This window comes from Phocoena sinus, chromosome 6 (genome assembly GCF_008692025.1).
Source record: "Phocoena sinus isolate mPhoSin1 chromosome 6, mPhoSin1.pri, whole genome shotgun sequence".
Taxonomy (NCBI): domain Eukaryota; kingdom Metazoa; phylum Chordata; class Mammalia; order Artiodactyla; family Phocoenidae; genus Phocoena; species Phocoena sinus.
The window spans coordinates 95716640-95734892 of NC_045768.1; the positions used below are offsets into that span (position 1 = coordinate 95716640).

At 43.6% G+C, this 18253-nt stretch overlaps 1 protein-coding gene across 1 annotated transcript; it reads right to left on the reverse strand.

The window, feature by feature from the left end:
- Positions 1-574: 574 nt before the first annotated feature.
- Positions 575-14165, reverse strand: NFIL3 (nuclear factor, interleukin 3 regulated). Its single transcript, XM_032635755.1, has 2 exons — positions 13920-14165; positions 575-2440 (listed from the first exon to the last, which is right to left on the reverse strand). Exon 2 carries the CDS (start codon positions 2262-2264, stop codon positions 876-878), a length of 1389 nt encoding a protein of 462 aa, XP_032491646.1. The 5' UTR covers positions 2265-2440; positions 13920-14165; the 3' UTR covers positions 575-875.
- Between the last annotated feature and the right edge of the window lie 4088 nt (positions 14166-18253).

Consider the following 18253-nt stretch of genomic DNA (forward strand, 5'->3'; position numbering starts at 1 on the left):
GAAATTCTGGAAACTAAATAAAACAATATTTCACTAGCTTAATTCCCTAGACTTATATTCGAGAACTGTTAAGATTTACAATAACATAAAAATGACTTCATCCTTAGTCTTTTATCCACTCTTTTAATGTACCTCTAAATAATAAACTGGGTCAGTGATTCAACTATCCACATCCATGTGTCATACTTAAAAAAGAGATGACTAAAGAGACAATGATGACTAAACAAGTTGGATTTTTCTACTTAAAAAAAAAAAAGGATAGAGAAAACGTAACCTTAAAGAAAAATAGATAATGGGGAGTAATTTAGTAAATTACTAGTCTCAAATGCAAGAAAATGCATTCCCCACCCCCTCTTCCCTACTCTCCCTCTTTGGAAGGTTTTCAAACTTATCATAGCCTGGGCCAAATTAGAAAAAGAAATATTATGTGTTGAACTTATGTTTTGGTTTTCCCTTACAGATGGGAGAAAACTCCCCCAAATAAGTAAAATGCAGAATATCTTAATACAGTATCTACTTTTGTAACTTAAATTGCTCTTTCTTTCCCATAAAATTAAGTGCAATGGAGCAGAAGTTCTGTGTTTGTCACCAATCCTTTATTGAAACTGGTAACTTACACACTTTATAATAGAACAACAAAAATAATGTTCAATATATACAGCCTTTGCAATGGTCTATTTGACTATACACAAGGCAGAGTGATAACACAGTCTAATCTTCATAATAATTTGTGCACAGAAAGACACCCAACAGTCAACATGTGAACATTACAGTGAAATGACATCACAAGTCCAGTGAAAATTCAGCCTAATACAAAATGTACTATCTATTGCAAATGACATCTCTAAATGCCCAGAGCTTGTTCAGTAGTAATTTTACCCAGAGTCCGAAGCAGAGATTTGGTGTGTGGCTATAAGTCTTTTAAGTGAGACCACCTCTGCAGACAAGTTGGCTATCCCCTGCTTCAAAAACAAATTCTCTGGGTCAGAGACTTTGTAACCATTGTCTTTCACTTCGACCACTCCAGTTTTGTAACTACTCTGAGTTTTGCCATTAAGTTCTTTTTGATGCCAGTGTTCAGATTTGAGAGACCAATCTTGAATGTTAGTCACTTGCACTGAAAAGGGAGTGAGAGAAGAATGTACCAGATTGGGGGCATTATGCTTCTCAAGTTCGAAATGTCTCTTAGACGTCATGTCAACAGGTGAAGAAAGTTTTTGTGTGCCATCAAATTCGTGATCGAAGGCTTCCACTTTTATCTGCATGGCTTTGGCTTTAATCCGAAGCTTGTGCGGCAAGGCAGAGGAGTTCACTTCTGGAACTTTAACCACTGTGGCGTGGACACGCTGAAGTTCGACGGGAGAGTGGATCGGGCCCTTGGGAACCTGCTGCTCGTCTTCTCCATCGGATGACTTTCCTACTGCACCTTCATCGGTTTCTGATGTCCTTGGAGAGTTACTGGAGGATCGGTTGACCTGCAGCAGGGGGGGAGAGTGTGAGTAGCCAGGAAAAGAATTCCCCATATAGTTCTGGTACACGGCCCCTCGGTAGGTGCCCGGGTCATCTCTGGGCTCCCTGGCATAGCTCTCCAGTTCCATCGGCTCTTGCTTGATGACCTGGAACTTGCTTTCTGGGCTTCTGCAGCCACTCTGCCCAGGGCCCTCCTGCGAATGTTCTAGTGAAGACACTTCCGAAACATCAGACAGAGAGCTCTGTGGAGAGTGCTTGATGACAGAAATGCAACTGCTGGCCACCATCGAGGGCTCGTGCTCATCCACAAAGGTGCTCACGGTGGATTTGGAAGTCTGGTAGTCTTGAAAATACACAGCTGTAGAATTACTGAGTTTCTGAATCTCCTGGGCATAGGCTGTCGAGCTAATTAAACCAAACTTTAATTTTAGGGAAAGCAGTTCAGCTTTTAAAGTGGCGTTTTCTTCTCCCAGTGCAATGAGTTTGTTCTCCAAAACCAGGTCATTCAGTCGACGCTTCTCCCGAGACCTCTTGGCAGCTTCGTTATTTTTCCGCCTCTTTTCCCAATACATGGCATCTTTCTTCTCGTCGGGAATGAATTCTCGTTTCCTCCGACATGCTGAAGATTTGTTTTTCCCCACACTTCCTTCATTGAGAAGGAGCTCTTCCCCTGTCGTCAAGTCTTCGGAGACTTCGGATAAGGCAGAATTAAGCACCATCATCTTGTCCACGCTGCTACCAGCATCAAGAGATGCCTGCTCCTTCTTGATGCTCTGCATTTTTCTCAGCTGCATCAGAAACAACCTTAACCTATATATGCGGTGCAGGAGAAGAAGTTATTTCCTCAGTAATTTCAAATGCTTTAAAAACTGCGGTTTAAAATCCATCAATATTCTTCTTTTTGTTCTACCGTCCAGGATAAATCTCTTCGGCTTCTCTCACCGAACGGAGTAGGGGTCTTCTAGGTCACCTGCAATACATGAAGAGAAACAGTTATCCATTTGGTAAATATTTATTACCAATTATGTACAAGAAAGTACACGAAGCATTGAGGGTCAATATTTCTGCCCTTCAAAGAGTTTACAATCTTGCAAGGAAAATAAGTACCCAAATACCTATACGGTAAAGTTGTAAAGGACAAGTCCACAGTGAGACCTGTGGTCCAGGACAGTGAGAGAAAAAAACACATCTGCCCCAGGGAAAAACAGAGGAAGACTGTGTTTCAGGAGAAAAAATGGTGGGGTGGGGCATGTGGGGATAGGACATTACAGGAAGGAAATGATGGATCGCCTCTGGTTGGTAAGTTTTTAAATAGTACTTGCATCTTGTGGGGCTTCTGAATACTTTTAGATAGCACTTATATCACTGCCAAGCAAACAAGCTCACCTCATAAAAGGAACTTTTCCAAGTAAACCCCTTTAATATCAGTAAACAAATTCTGTAATTACATGGAATCAAATATAAACAGAGCTAAATTTTTATTGCCACAAAAGTAAAAATAAAAGCCACACAAACAACTGAGTTGTAGTTGTTTAATCTCTTATGTGGCTGATGTCATGGTCATTCTGCCAAGTGACTCAGCATACCTGAAAAGGACTCTTTTCAATAAAGCCATCTCTTTTGACACATTTGTGCTATGAGGTTAGAAATGTTCTTTTTTTTTTTTTCCGGTTCCTTCAAATTGATTTATCAAACATTCACTTAAGATTGAAGCATCCACAGTGCTTTTTTTGGTCCTGACAATTCTGTCATAATAGATTTCATTGATAAAGTAGCTTCAGACTAAAATAAACGCTTATTATTCAAAGGGATTTTTTTTTTTTTTAAGTACAGTGCCTTCTTGAAACTTAAAATTATTTTAAACCAAGAGAATGTAATTATGGAAAGAATTTCTTTCCATTTTACTAATTAGTTTCAAACAAAATACAAGAACTCAAAAATAGAACCATCAACTAGCTTCCTTTTCCACTGATGACATATTTATAATCTGAACTTGGCTTGACAGGAGATAATAAATCCATATTAAGTTCCAATAACAATCTTCTCGTGGTCATTTTGGATCTGTCGTCCTGGACAGGGCTTCTCTGTCTAATTTTCCAGTAGGTAATACTTTCATAAAGGAGATATGGTAAGACAACTGTTCATTCGGCACTATCTGTATATGGCACTCTTCCTGCCCTATTAAAAAGATTTAATGTTTTTGTTTTAGGTCTCTCTTTCTTTCTTGTGCATAGTTTTATAATGACTAATGACGTTTAATTTTATCAGCTGGAAAAGACTGCCAGCTTCCTGTGTCTTTTTCAGAAGGAACAGAAGGAATGATGTAATAATTTCAGGATCATCAAGAATAAGGTTTAACACCATGTTTCTGTCCATCAAATTGAGCCAATGAAAACAGTGAGTTGCAACTTAGCAAAACCTGTGATTACAAATACCGAGCTTCCGTTTGTTTTTGAAAATATAGCTTTAATGGGAAATGAAGGCAATGAGTCTGCCACAGCAGGCCGTGATGGTGTAGAAAGGGGAGCTTCCTAGTTATCACTTAGTAAACAACCCTGCTTCCTATATTTCCAGTTAGGTTTCTTGTTCTGATATGAAAACCCCTTTTCCTTCAATATACTGAATGGGTTCTTCCCTCCTGTCAAGAATTTGTATTCCCTAATTCAGTTAAGTCTTCCCCCCTGAAATCAAATGAATGTTGAAGCAAAGAGTAAAAATTCCAGTTCCAGGAAGATAATTACATTGAACTTTTCCAAGATGCTTTTTAAATCTCCACTGTATCCCCAGATACTACTGTTTTTTAAAACATTAAGCAGTTCCTTGCACACTATTATTCTGAGTATTTTCTCCACTTGAGACTCTTTCTCTTCCATGCATTTTTTAATTTGTCCCTTCCTTGGGGAAAAAAAATTACACTCCTTTTACATTTCACCTCACCTATGAGTTTTTACAGTTATGCTTTTGAAATGCCCCACCATTCTGTGTTAGTTACTCTTCCTAAACTTTTCATTCTTTCATCATTTCATATTGTTTCATCATTTCAAACCTACATTGAGTGAGTTGGGACTCTCTTCAATCTCCTGGTCCAAAGAATCGTGCTGAGGGCGGGCAAGCAGCCCTTGCCACACTGCATAGAGAAAATAACACTACTTCCATTTAACAAAAATATCCCACTTGTCCTAAAATCTCTTAACCCATTTCTTCTGGGTGTCTAAGTACTTTATGTCCACTTTGTTGTCTCTACAACTTTGTTGGTATATTCAAAACCTGCAGAAAAATCTCATTTCTTTTCAGTTAATCTTCTTCCTATTTGAATTTCACTATGTGTACTAGAATCTGGTTCTTCCTTCACCCGCACATATTAACTGCCTCTATGATTCCACCAGCAAATCACGCCATAACGACATTAGGATATTTTCTGTAATATTATTTATCAAATAACCTTGCAGTGTTGAAAAGAGTTTATCAGCAGTGCGAGACACTGTAGAGAGAGGTGCTGATTTTGTACAATGTGTATCTTCCTACATGTTTGTTTTGTATGTCCAACTAGACTGTAAATTAGTTCAGGGCTCAAATTAATATATTTGTATCCTAGCAACAAACTGAACCTATTAGGTGCTCAACATCTGATTGACAGTCAGTCATTTGCCTTATATAAGAGAGCTTTGTGCCAAAAACACTTTGTTGATACATTCTTTTAAATCTGATTATTACATAAATTCTAAAAAAGATATTTAACTTAGTAACAGAGAGCTTCTCTTATTCATTCCTTGACTTATTCAACACATATGGAGCACCTACTGTATACCTGGCACTGAGCCAGACTGGGGGCACATAAAGAGTGAAGGAAGAATCAAACTCCCAAGAGTCAAGGGACCCCTTAGTCTTTGGTGGGAGACAGGCTTGTGAATACAGCGCTCATCCAGGGGTGTGCTAGGAGCACCGCCAACAAGGGGTGTTGGTGCACATATCACATTGTCTCTAGCTGCACTGCCTTTTTCTTTGTATGGTGATAATAAAAACAATTATAACAGGTGCCATTTACTCAACACTGACTATGCAACAGACACTGTGAGCCTGGCCTGTCATTATTTCACTGCCCTCATAATAACCACTTTCAGATGAGAAAACTAAGGCTCAGAGAAGTTAAGCAACTTGCCCAGTGTCACACAGCTAGTTAAGGGGCACAGCTAAGATTCCAGGACAGCCCTGACCCCAATCCAATTCCTCTAACAGTACCCATTCCTGTACTCCCAGAGGGTTGTTCTGGTGTATATCCCTGCAATGCATCTCATTTACATACAGTTCCTTTCTGTGTTACTCTCATTTCTGGGTAATATAATGCCCACTTACTAAGTGACTTTGGGGGCAGTAAAGCACTATTAGATGCTGCCAGAACTTCTTTAAGACAACAGAGGTACCATCTGGAACTTTTCTCCAGCTTCCACAGAGTTGTATAGCCTGCAAGTATTTAATGAATTGACAAAACATTCTAAATTTTCATATCTCTGCTAAAATTTTAATCTCCGGGCAAACCTACATGCTAAAATAAATAGAAGGAAAAAATTAAAGCTATTAGCATTGTCACCTGTGATTTTTTGGTACACAACCAAAATGTATCCATTTTCAACACGGTGGGAGAGGGAAGTTAAAACACAGAAAGACCGAGTGACTTTCCCAAGATCATGCAGCACTAGAGGGCAGAGATGTTGAGGGCAAAGAATCTATTTGTGCCCTTCAACAATAAATTTAAATTAAAGTGAATGGAAAGGTGGTTTACAATGCCTTCTAAAGATATGTTTTTTTTTTTTTTTTTTTTTTTTTTGGCGGTACGCGGGCCTCTCACTGTTGTGGCCTCTCCCGCTGTGGAGCACAGGCTCCGGACGCGCAGGCTCAGCGGCCATGGCTCACGCGCCCAGCCGCTCCGCGGCATGTGGGATCCTCCCGGACCGGGGCACGAACCCTGTCCCCTGCATCGGCAGGCGGACTCTCAACCACTGCGCCACCAGGGAAGCCCAAGACATCAGTTTTTATGCTCAACTAACTAATGACTTTATTTCAGATTCCAGTGTTTTCCCTTATGATTAATTGAACAGTCATTTCACCTCTGCCTCATGTTTTCAGATCACCACTAATGCTGTGTTACATCAGTCACCACTAGTTTCCTTTCTGGTGAATAACTGACACTAAATGACAATTCTATGATGTTGGGGTATTCAGCACGATCAGCTTCATTACACACATTAGATAATATGGGTGCTTCTTAAAAACACAAATAAAAGGAGAAATTTAAGAGCAGGAGTCATCACATTCTAATGACGTATTTTCCCACACCTAACTCGGATGTACCATTGCTAATTAATGCTTTTTTGTAGTACATCACACTATTTCTACAGGCAGGAGTTATGTTTCATAAACCCAGATTTTAAAGTCTATTTAAGTCAGATGACCTAAATATTGTTTTTAATTAAGATAAATTTGGTTTAGAAAATTCTCTAAAAGAATAAAGCTTTACAACACAAATTCTAGCCCAAATTTCTTTTTGAGGAGGGACCTTATGACTTATGTTTACAATGACAGACCTGTATCTTCTCTGGCCGCCAACACATCTCTCAGAGAAATATTGGTGGACAATTCAAACTTGTTACAAAACAAGAAGAGAAGAAACGTTTTGTTTCAAGCATCTAAAATCTTACTAATAGCTTAGATGTTAAAATCTACTATGAGAAAAAATCATTATTATTTCTTTAGAGAGATTGCAAATTGCTTCTATTTGATACTTTGATTTTAACATTCTGTCAATACAAGATGAAATACTATTTGATGTGCCCAATGATTTGGAAATATTTTGATAGAACTACCTCATTTTACCTCTACTCTCTGAATGTACTGTTTACACCCTCAGAGGTATAGTATAGATACCATTAAAGAAAAAAATTATTTTATGTTAAACTACAAACCATCTCTCTACTAAGAGGCAGTTGCTTATTTTCGAGATAAGTGCCATTTTAGTGAAAAAATAAAGTTAATGAATCAATTCACAGCTCTTTAAACTAGTAATACTAGCAAATGTTAACCTACATTTTCTTCCTGTGGGTAAAATCCATGACATGATTGTTTCAATAAAATGCTTTACTTCTTTTCATGGATGAAAATAAAATCTAGGGGGGAGTGGGGGATGAAAAAACTAAGGAAACACTGAAGTTGCACGAGGATTTTCTAATCAGGCTGAAAAAATGCTTTTTAAATTAAGAAAACTATGTTAAACCTCTTTAAGTACCAGTGAAGTGCCTCCCATTAATAATATAATTCTGTATCTAGTAACACAGACTCTGAAGTCAGAGAGAAATGTATACTTGATCAAACTATGAACACACACATAAACAGACTTTCACACTTTGCCAAAATCTATCCTATCATAGCAACAAACTGGCCTACTTTTTCTATTCGGGTACTTCTGTAAATGAATGTGTCAAAACCACAGCAAGTTTATGATAAATGAAAATATTTCAAGTTTCTTGCCCTTTCATCCTCAACAAAGGACCACTTGAAAATTAGATTTAAACTTAATAAATATGATGACAATACTGCATTTTATTATAGCATTGATATAATTTAAGGGATTGAAATATGAAATAGTATGACCTGATGTTCTTGTATAAAAAGAGGCTACTGTTTGTAATCTAACTCTCAATGAAAATATTCTGAAGACTGCTCAGGGCAAATGCATAGATGCTAACACATCCAAACAACTTCAAGGCTTGAGGGAGGGGAACTGGGAGGATGGGGGTAATGAAATACTAATGCCTTATGAAAAATTCTGCATTCACTTCAAAATGGGGACCATTTGTTTTCTTGAAAGTTTCAAAAGGATAATTTATCAGTCTAGCAACTAATTTGAAATCTTAAGGGACATGGGTAATTATGAAGTTACCCAGTTATAAGAAATCCTGCAACAGGTAAGTAATACCAGACTACATGCAACATGGGATAATGATGGGGAAAATGGGGTGCATGCAGAGTTGGCTGAGGAAATGGTATGGTAGGGCAAGGTTTTGAATGTCCCTAATTATACTGAAGGATCATTCCAATTTTCCTCAGCTTGACTTTTTAATTTCTTGTTCACTTTCCTTCCCAGTGAGCAGATGATTACAAATGTCATTTATTATGTGCCTCATGAATAGAAGAAATTATTTTAAATGTTTATTTTTAGTGTTTATTTGAAGGCTACTTAACTCCAGCTTTAGATCCCTAGAAAGTTAATTAATAAAAGACACCATGTTCTGATAACTAAAAGGCTTATAAACATCATTCTGCTTCCAATGAAAATGAGTCCTCAAAGCACAGATTATTATGAAAGGCATCTAGTAAATCCCTACTAAACTTTCTTACCATAAAAACAAGCTAGCATACTCTAATTAAAACCATATGAGAAACAGTAATTTTTTAACTACAAGAAAGGTATTTGTAATGAAATTTGAGAGATAATTGGGGGTGGTGGCAATACAAGCTCATTTTGAAACTGGAAAACTCTTATGTAATGTCTGTGATCAAAGGTCAATGTCTTTCGACATTCTTATACAAGTCCAATCTGGATAAAAATCAACTCAAATATAATTTAGAAAAATAACAGGATATCAAACAATGTGTTAACCCTGTGAAATACAGGCATACCTTACAAAAACAAGAAATGAATATTAAAGGAAACTTCAATTACATTGTTTCTGTCATATTTTGAACTGAATCCCAAGTGTGCTCTCATTCCTTAATACAAATTAAAAATAAACAACTTTGAACAGCATCAATGCCATCTGGATTACAATGGAAATAATGAAGTATGTGTGATTTTACTAGGGTAAAAATAAAGCCTCGGCAATATGACTGCACCTTTTCCATTCCATGCTGCAATCACATTCACGTCTCAGAACTGACTCTATGGACCAAAGCAAGGTCAACTAGAAATATCCACTCAGCTGGTGAGTCAGGCACATTGCTCAACGTGGGAAAGGGCCTGAACAAAGGGTTTTAATTTTCAGCTTGTTGCATCATAGTGATGTTATAATTGCACTGCGCAAAGATAAGTCTTTAACACAGAAAAGGAAATTGTTTCAAAAACTCCAGTGAGCTTGCACTCACACTCAGGGAAGGGACAGAGACAGAGGGTCACCCCACCCCCCCCTCAATCCCCTTTTCAGGCTCCTGGCCTGGGCTGCTAATCAATTTCTCTTAGCCTCCACTTCCTCATGTCTAAAATGGGGACGATAATAGAACAGTCAACACAGTGCCTGGCACAGGAAGGGTACATGTTTAGCAAATATTAGCTCTTCACCTCATTTCTGAAGAATGAGCAGCATCAAGGAAACGATGATGATGATTAGTTCTAGGCCTAATTTTTGCTTCTCGTAATTTGTAGTGAAGCACTGCCCTATGTTGCAAGTGTAAGGGTAAACCAAACGAAATTTACTTCTGTGTTAGTCAAAAGGGCCAACCATCAGCAGTTGGGGCATGTCCTACCGTTTTAACCATCCAGGCTGCACACACTCCCTCCCAACACAGCTCATCTGTGAGGTCTAACCAGCCTCTGATCTCAGACTAGAATTTTAGATAGAGAGATTATCCAAGACCAGGAAAACCATCACAGAGAGATAAAGGGGACTGAAAAAAGGCAGCTGTTTGGCACTTTTTACACCGTTCCTGCAACCATCAACTCACCTCTCCCTGTTCCTTTAAACAGTTCACCCAAACATTAACCCAATGACTTGGGTAGTCTGAGGTTCTGCAATCCTGTCAAGAATTCCCTTCAAACTAAAATTACCATCAAACGGAATAGCAAATAGTTTTGAGAAAGAAATTAATCATTATTAGAACAAAAAAGTACAGTATTTCAAGAAGGATCTTTTTTTTTAAGATTTTTTTGATATGGACCATTTTTAAAGTCTTTATTGAATTTGTTACAATATTGCTTGTGTTTTATGTTTTGGTTTTTTGGCCCCAGGCACGTGGGATCTTAGCTCCCTGGCCAGGGATGGAACCTGCACCCCCTGCACTGGAAGGTGAAGTCTTAACCACTGGACTACCACGGAAGTCCCAAGAAGAATCATTAACTATAGGCTTAGTGCAAACTTTATTCCTTATTGCACAGAGACTTAGGCAGTGAAAAATGAAGGTGAATACCTTTATTAAAAAAAAATATATATATATATATATATAGCCCTGGTCACTTTTACAGGAAACATTTACTGAGCTCCCCACAACTGTCCAGCTAAACAGGTTTTATTCCCTCAGTTTACCCTGGAGGCCTATGGAAATCAGGGCAGTGCCCAAGATCACAGGCTAGGGCCTGGGACTCAGCTCTTGTGAGCCCACAGCCTGTGTTCTTTTTTAGCACTTCACTGTTTCCTAACTACTGACTGGCCTGAAACTCAAGAGAGAAACCATTAGGGATGGGGTGTAGGATTTGATCCCACAGAAGCCAACTTTTCAACAAAGCACTGCGCTGATGCCCTTTCAGAGAACATCTGTGACGCTGCCCTGAATTCACTGCGATTTATTGCAGGAGCACAGCCTCAGAAGACTTATTGCCAGGATGAAAGTACTATATACTCTTATATAGCAGGACAGCAGCATCCACACGAGTGTTCTGATTTTTTTAAATTCTGAACTCGGGGGATTTGAGTTCTCTCTACTCTAGCCTTTGACCACATTGACTAAAGGTTCAAAAAAAAAAAAATACATCGACTCGACTGGCTACAGTCAAGATGGGGTTCTCCTCGTCACCACCACCAATAGTGACCTCCCCTCCCCCCAATTTTTGTGGTCTGTTGACATTTGGAGGTTTCCTTAGGTCTTTTTCACTTCACGAAAATCAAAAGCCGTCGGCTCCGACATACAATGAAGCCTCCCCGAACAAAGGTTCCTGCGGTGTTCAGAAGCTCAGCGCGCAAAAGGCAATACGGCAGGCCCCTGGAACTGCGGAGCGGCCTCGCTCTGGGTCCCTCCTGTCCCTCCCGCTCTCCTGGCTCCCCTCCCGCCGCTCCTGCTGCCCTTGCGTCCTCCCCCTCCCTCCTCCTGCCCAAGCGAACCCAGAGCGCATCGCACTCTCGGGTCCCGGGCGGTCCCTCGGCGCCCCCCCACGCGCCTCCCCAGGACCCGCCCCCGCCGGGTGGGCGGCGCAGCGGGGCCTTGGCGCCGCCAGGACCCCCGCGCCAGAACAAAGGAATGTGAGGAGGGGGCGAGGAGCAGCACAGGCCGCCCTGCAGCCCCCGTCCAAGCGCCGCCCAAGGGAGCTCCCTGCTGCTAACCGAGGTCCGCGCCCGCCACCCCCACATCGCCCCCAGACCCCAAGGGCCCGCAGGAGGGAGGGGTGGGCCGGGAGGCAAGGGAGCACCCTTGAGGTCGCGATCGGAAGGTGGCGCTACGCGGCCCCCTGCAGGCCCGGGGCTCCCGGCCTGCGCTCCAAAGTAGGTCGGGGTCTGACATTCGGGGCCTGGAGCAATATTAGCTTCTTGGAAAGCGACTTCAATTACTTGGGGTAATAAATTTGTTCCAGAGGTGAATCTCTGTAATACGTCACCTCCTCCGCCCCCCCCACCTAAAAATCGTCCACAACCCTGCTTTTTAGTTATTTTAATAGTACATTAGGGGAAAACAAATCTGACATACACACACCACCATATACATATATTCACATACACACTACGTAAGAGTCCAGGGACAAATTTTAAATCTGGGTATATTATATATTCATATAATCCTCACACGAATAAAACTAGGACATCCACCAAAAAAATACAATCTACTAACCTATATCTGTTTCCCATAAATCATATCTGGTCTGGAGAAAATAAAAATACGATGTGAAACAAATACTGTGTGACCCCATTCGCTGTTGTTATTTACAAAAGCCAAGACCAGAAGATGACACTCGGCCATCCCCTGCTGTTCTCAGGGAACAGCACTTTCCTAAAGTGTCCTTTAAAAAGATAAATGGGAGTCAGCATTCAGCAAGTCACCGGGCTCTGCGAAATGCCTTCCTAAAAATACAATCTTATCAAAGGTCTCCGAAGGCGTGGAGTTAAAACTACAGCAAATGGCCTTGAACTTGTATTTGCACACAGCCCTGGAGAAAACGCCAGAAATAGCGCTGTGAGGCCACAATTGTTAAAATGTGATAGGGCTAAATTTAGAAGAACGCACATTTCATTTAGGGCAAAAGACACACATTCGGCTGCATGAGCAAACTCAATGCTTACCCAGTTGTCTACTTTCCTGTTTAAAATATCCTTAAAAAGAAAAAAACTGTTACAGTGACATTTTAAAGGCTGAGATCGTCCTACTTTCTTTGTAGCAAGATTATAAAATCACGTAATTAGCTCCCTCTTCCTGTGCTCACTGCCAGCAAATTCGTCCGTTACATAATACAACATTTCCAGGAAACTATTATGTGATCTGTCTTGTGTCTGAAAAAGCAATGACAATAAGGTGAGAAAAAGGGCTGATCGAATGGAATGCATTAAAATTAGGAAGGTGGGGAGGTGAACGTCACAATGGTTCGTCCCAGGTTTAAAAATAATAGCTCAGAACACCTAAGGGACGAGCTCGGGTAGTATCCAAGATCAGAATACAAACCGAGGAATTCTTCCTTTCATGTTTTGTAGGAGTGTTTAAAAATACATCTTTTTTATTTGGGACGTAGTATACAGGTAATGATCCAGTATCCAACGCGGCGCTAAAATTACCAAATCATTGCACACGTACGCGCACATTCCCACATCAGCCCGTAATCCTTGCCAATATTTCACTGTGGGCAGATTATGCAATGTATGCAAGTACAAATCCCACAACCTCCCCGAGCGCTGGTAAAACACGCTGACGACAAACAGGGTGGAAAACGTCTGTGCAGACTCAGCCCCGGACACAAACAAACGCAGCGCAGGCATTCTCCGAATGCCGTCACCATTCACGCTACCAACGCTCTTTCTCAACGAGAAAATCAAGACTCTTCCCCATTACTCAGCTCCCCTCCTCTCCGCCGCCGCCAGCCCCGCAGAAGGGACGAGAAAGGAAAGAGCGCTGCCCTTCCCCACGAGAAGGCTCAGCCTCGGCTCAGCCTCCCCGGCGCTCTTCTCTATCAAAACATCAATTTTCCTGAAATCAGAAGACATTATGCAACAGCAGCGGGGGGAGCGCAAGCCAGCCCGGACTACGTGCCGGAGCGACGGCGCTGCAATCAAAGCAGCCACCTTAAGGTGGCGAGTCCCCCTCCTGACAAGGCAGCAAAAGTTTATGTAATGAATGCCCCGCGCACACTCGCAGCCGCCGGCCAGCTCCGCGCACAGCCGAACCCCGCGCACAGCCTGGCCCGCGCCCCGCGCCAGCCGGCCGCGCGCCCCGGGAGCGGGCGGGGAGCGGGGCACCGGGCCCGGGCCGGCGGTGGGCGGAGCGCTTACCGTGTTCCTGCTCTCAGGGCGGCGAGCTGGGGTGGCGGGGAGAAAGAACGGGGGCCGTGAGCGAAGCCGGTGGCGTTCGGGGATCGGGGTCCGGCTGGGCCTCCGGGGCGGCAGGCGGAGGCGAGGGCGCGTCGCGGGAGACGGGCGGCGCGCCGGGTCCGCGGGCACCGTGGCCGCGCCGGGAGATGTGTGTTAGTAGGTCAGTTCCGAGCGCGGCGCTACGTCGCCGACCGCCAGCCCGCCGTGACGGGCGGCCCCGGCCCCAATCGCCGAGTCCGCACCCGCCCCCAGCCCGCCTCCAATGGCCACGGCCAGCGGAGGCAGGCTCTCCGGTGCCCCGCCCTCGCCCCGCCCCCGCCCACTCCCCCTCCCGGCAGCGCCACCGGCAGCCCGCGTCCCTTCCCGGCCGCGGCCACCGCCGCCGCCCGAGCGCCGGGACGCCCAGCGCCTGGGGCCCCGCGCCCCGCTCCAGGGTTGCGCAACGGCCGGCGCGACCGTCTCGACCGGAACGAGCATGGGGAGGGGCCCGAGACCCCTGCCTCACCGTCCCGCTCCCCTCACCGCCTCCTTCGCCCTCTCGGTCACCGAGGTGCCTCTCTGAGCCCAGCGACCCTCGCTCACTCGCAGAGGCGCGCGTTTCGTCTCCCCGAGCGCGCAGCCGGCCAAGCTACCTGTTGCCGACCGAGTGCCGGGCCGAGGGCCGCAGGCTGCCGCGGCCCGGGCGTGGCAGGGACCTCCGCCTTCCCCCTCCCCTCACACTCCGGGAGGACCCCTCCTCCTTGGCGTGGGCGAGAGGGGAGGCGGGGGGCTGGCGAACGGCCAGAAGCCGGGGCGAGCAGCAGAGGAGAGGGGGCCGGGCGGCCGTTCCGAGCCCCGCGGTGCTGCGTAAGCAGAGATTACAAAGGCCGGCGCGTCTCCCCTGAGAGCGCGACTGCCCGGAGAGAGGGGGGCGGATGGAGGGGAGAAAGCGCAACGCATGAACACCGCCCCCTCTACTATTAGGACGAAGATGATGGCTGCAAAGTTGTTGCGTAAGACGACTGGCAAACCAAGCTGGCCGAGGTCCATCGGCACCCACCCGCCTCGTCCCTCGGCCATGCCGAGTGTGGCTGCCCGGGGTGCGGGTCCGCGGGGTTCAACCAGCTGGTACGCCCGCTGGCGTTTGCTGCTGGGGTTTGAGACGGCCGCTCAGGATCTCTTTTCTTAATCTCGAAGCTAGGAGCAAGTCTGTCATTTCTGCCTCTAACTGGATGTGGTTGTCTTCTCCCCCAAATTCCCGGGCTACGTAAGAGACCTAAAGAAATGGGAGAAAGGGCACCTCGCGGCGACTTAAGTCATAGAGCTAAAAACTGTAAAGGCACGTGGCACACACATGGCGCATTTACAGATAAAGCGGCAGTGCCTGCCTTTGCTAAGGGAGCCATATTCCTGACAGTGACGCACCGACTTGCCCAAACAGAGAATGTGGCAGGTGCAGAAGGACCTCCTGTCTGCTTGGACTATGCGGGAGCTGGTCTGAATGCCTTCCATGACTCTCCACTTCTTCTTCCTATGATAAAAATACACTTTTTTAAAAAAGAAAAATTTGAATTAAACACCAAAGTAGAGTGAACACCCCCCTCCCCCAGTTACCATCACCGATGTCCATCATCAATAGTAAATATGCTTGCTAATTTGTCTCTTTTCTATCTTCCCCATTCTCATATTACAGAATTATAAGTATCCAAAGACTGATGCTTAAACATGCTTACCACGTATCAGGTTTCTGGAAGGCTTCACATTTCAAACTGTTCTCCAAGGACAATGTTGTGGTTCAGAACACACCCATGTTCACAATTCATCTGATAAAGTGTAGGTTTATCAACAGGGCTCTGAAAACGTAGACATGCAATATGAGTTTTAGCGTCTTTCCCAAATCCACCTTTCCAGATGCTTGCCAATTCAAGAAGCACATCTCTGTATGGCTTTTGAGTCAGTCACCTCTATTAGACATTTATTCCAAAGAGTTGACTCCTTTGATGAAAATGAATCCTGATTTTGGTTTATATTTTCCACTTTTCTCACTTTTACTAATACATTTCCTTTTTTCCAAATCCTCACAATGCCCATTATAGCTTTGAAAATCTCTCTTAGATGAGATTAAACCCATATGCATGTCAGTTACCTTTTCAGGGTTAGAAATGCAGCTAGTTCCTAGAAATCCAGAGCCACCCAGAGCATACCCCCCCGAAAGATATTCTCCACATTGTTCTGCTTTTTAAATAATTTCATAGAATTCCAGAGCTGTTGCAGAATGAGTCATAAATGGCTTTATAGAAAACAACTTAGAAATTCAAGAAAGGTAGGTAACATGCTTGGAGTCACCCCGGTTGGTGATAGTGGAGGAATTCTCTGAACCTGGAAACTGGTTCTTGATGCTGAATTTTGAAATCTGATGCTCCTCTAATTACTTGAGGGTATTCTAGATTGTGCCTCTATCATATTTGTGCATCATTTTAAACTGCCATCTTACTTGGAAATCAGGTGAGGTGTAAAAGACATCTGTGATACCAACTTAGAAAATAACTCTTTAGCTCCTCCTGGTGATTAGGAAACCACCAAACAATACGACGATGGATCTGCCTGCATGACTCAAGAGGTGATGTGTCCAACGTTATATCCTAGAACATTCACAGACTAGGCAAGCACTTGCAGATTAATACGAGTAAATGGAGCATAAAACCTGAAACAGGAAACAAATTATGCAGGTTGGGGAGGCTTCCAGTAAGACATCAGCATGGGCCTGAGTGTAGAGCAGGGTTGCTGCCACGTCCCTGGGAGGAGGAGGAAGAGGGTTCTGGTTGAAGTGATGAAGTCAAAACTTCCTTACCCTCAGCTCCTTTCAGTGCTGCGGGGGAGGGATGAGGGAAGAGAAGGTCAGGACCGTGATGAGAACTTCTGGCAGAAGACAATCAACCACATTCAGCCTTATCTGACTACACTACCAACACACTTTCTGATTAAGCAAATATAACACCAATAACTTGAGAGAGGAAAGACTAAGAATGTGGCCTCTCCTTCTTGAGATGGGAAGCACCCTACGACTGCAGATGTTTCAAGGGAGCAAATACCTAAGAGGACATATGTATTCAGAAGTTTTTACCCTGGGCCTCTTCAGGCAGGGGTAGCTGCAAACTGGGATATCTAATGAGAATTCAGGTTCGCTGAATGTGAACTGTGGCAGAGAGAGAGAAAATGCCCCATCTAAGGGAAATGGAGTCTGCCCTCAGTCTGCCCTCTGATGGAGGAGTTCGGCAGCAATGCCCCTGGGAAGAGAGGCATTGGAGGCTGAAAGTCAGGCTTCCTACCTAGTGATCCAGATTGGACAACTCCACCTCATGGGTTCTAGATAGTGGCTTCTGGATTTCTTTGCAGAAAACTTTCCACAACTGAAAGTCCTTTGGTGACCACTGGGGCACCAGGGGCAGCACTGGGGACCCTATGTCTATGACCCTTGTCTTTCCACTGCACTGTGGTTTTTGAGGCTCTTCTGTCCTTTTATTAAATTTCATGGACAGAAGGTGAAAAAATTCTAGGAACCCGTAGGTTTCATTCATTTATTTATTTATTTTTACATCTTTATTGGAGTATAATTGCTTCACAATGGTGTGTTAGTTTCTGCTTTATAACAAAGTGAATCAGTTATACATATACATATATCCTCATATCTCCTCCCTCTTGCGTCTCCCTCCCAGCCTCCCTATCCCACCCCTCTAGGTGGTCACAAAGCACCGAGCTGATCTCCCTGTGATATGCGGCTGCATCCCACTAGCTATCTATTTTACATTTGGTAGTGTATATATGTCCATGCCACTCTCTCACTTCGTCCCAGCTTACCCTTCCCCAACCGCATGGCCTCTAATCCATGCTCTACATCTATGTCTTTATTCCTGTCCTGCCCCTAGGTTCTTTAGAACCATTTTTTTAGATTCCATATATGTCTCAGCATACGGTATTTGTTTTTCTCTTTCTGACTTACTTCACTCTGTATGAGTCTGTAGGTCCATCCACCTCACTACACGTAACTCAATTTGGTTTCTTTTTATGGCTGAGTAATATTCCATTGTATATATGTGCCACATCTTCTCTATCCATTCATCTGTTGATGGACACAGAGGTTGCTTCCATGTCTTGGCTATTGTAAAGAGAGCTGCAATGAACATTGTGGTACATGACTCTTTTTGAATTATGGTTTTCTCAGGGTATATGCCCAGTAGTGGGATTGCTGGGTCGTATGGTAATTCTATTTTTAGTTTTTTAAGGAACCTCCATTCTGTTCTCCATAGTGGCTGTAT

Bases quoted from the DNA above. Each gene is read 5' to 3' on its own strand.
- NFIL3 (XM_032635755.1), bottom strand. From the start codon at position 2,264: ATGCAGCTGAGAAAAATGCAGAGCATCAAGAAGGAGCAGGCATCTCTT.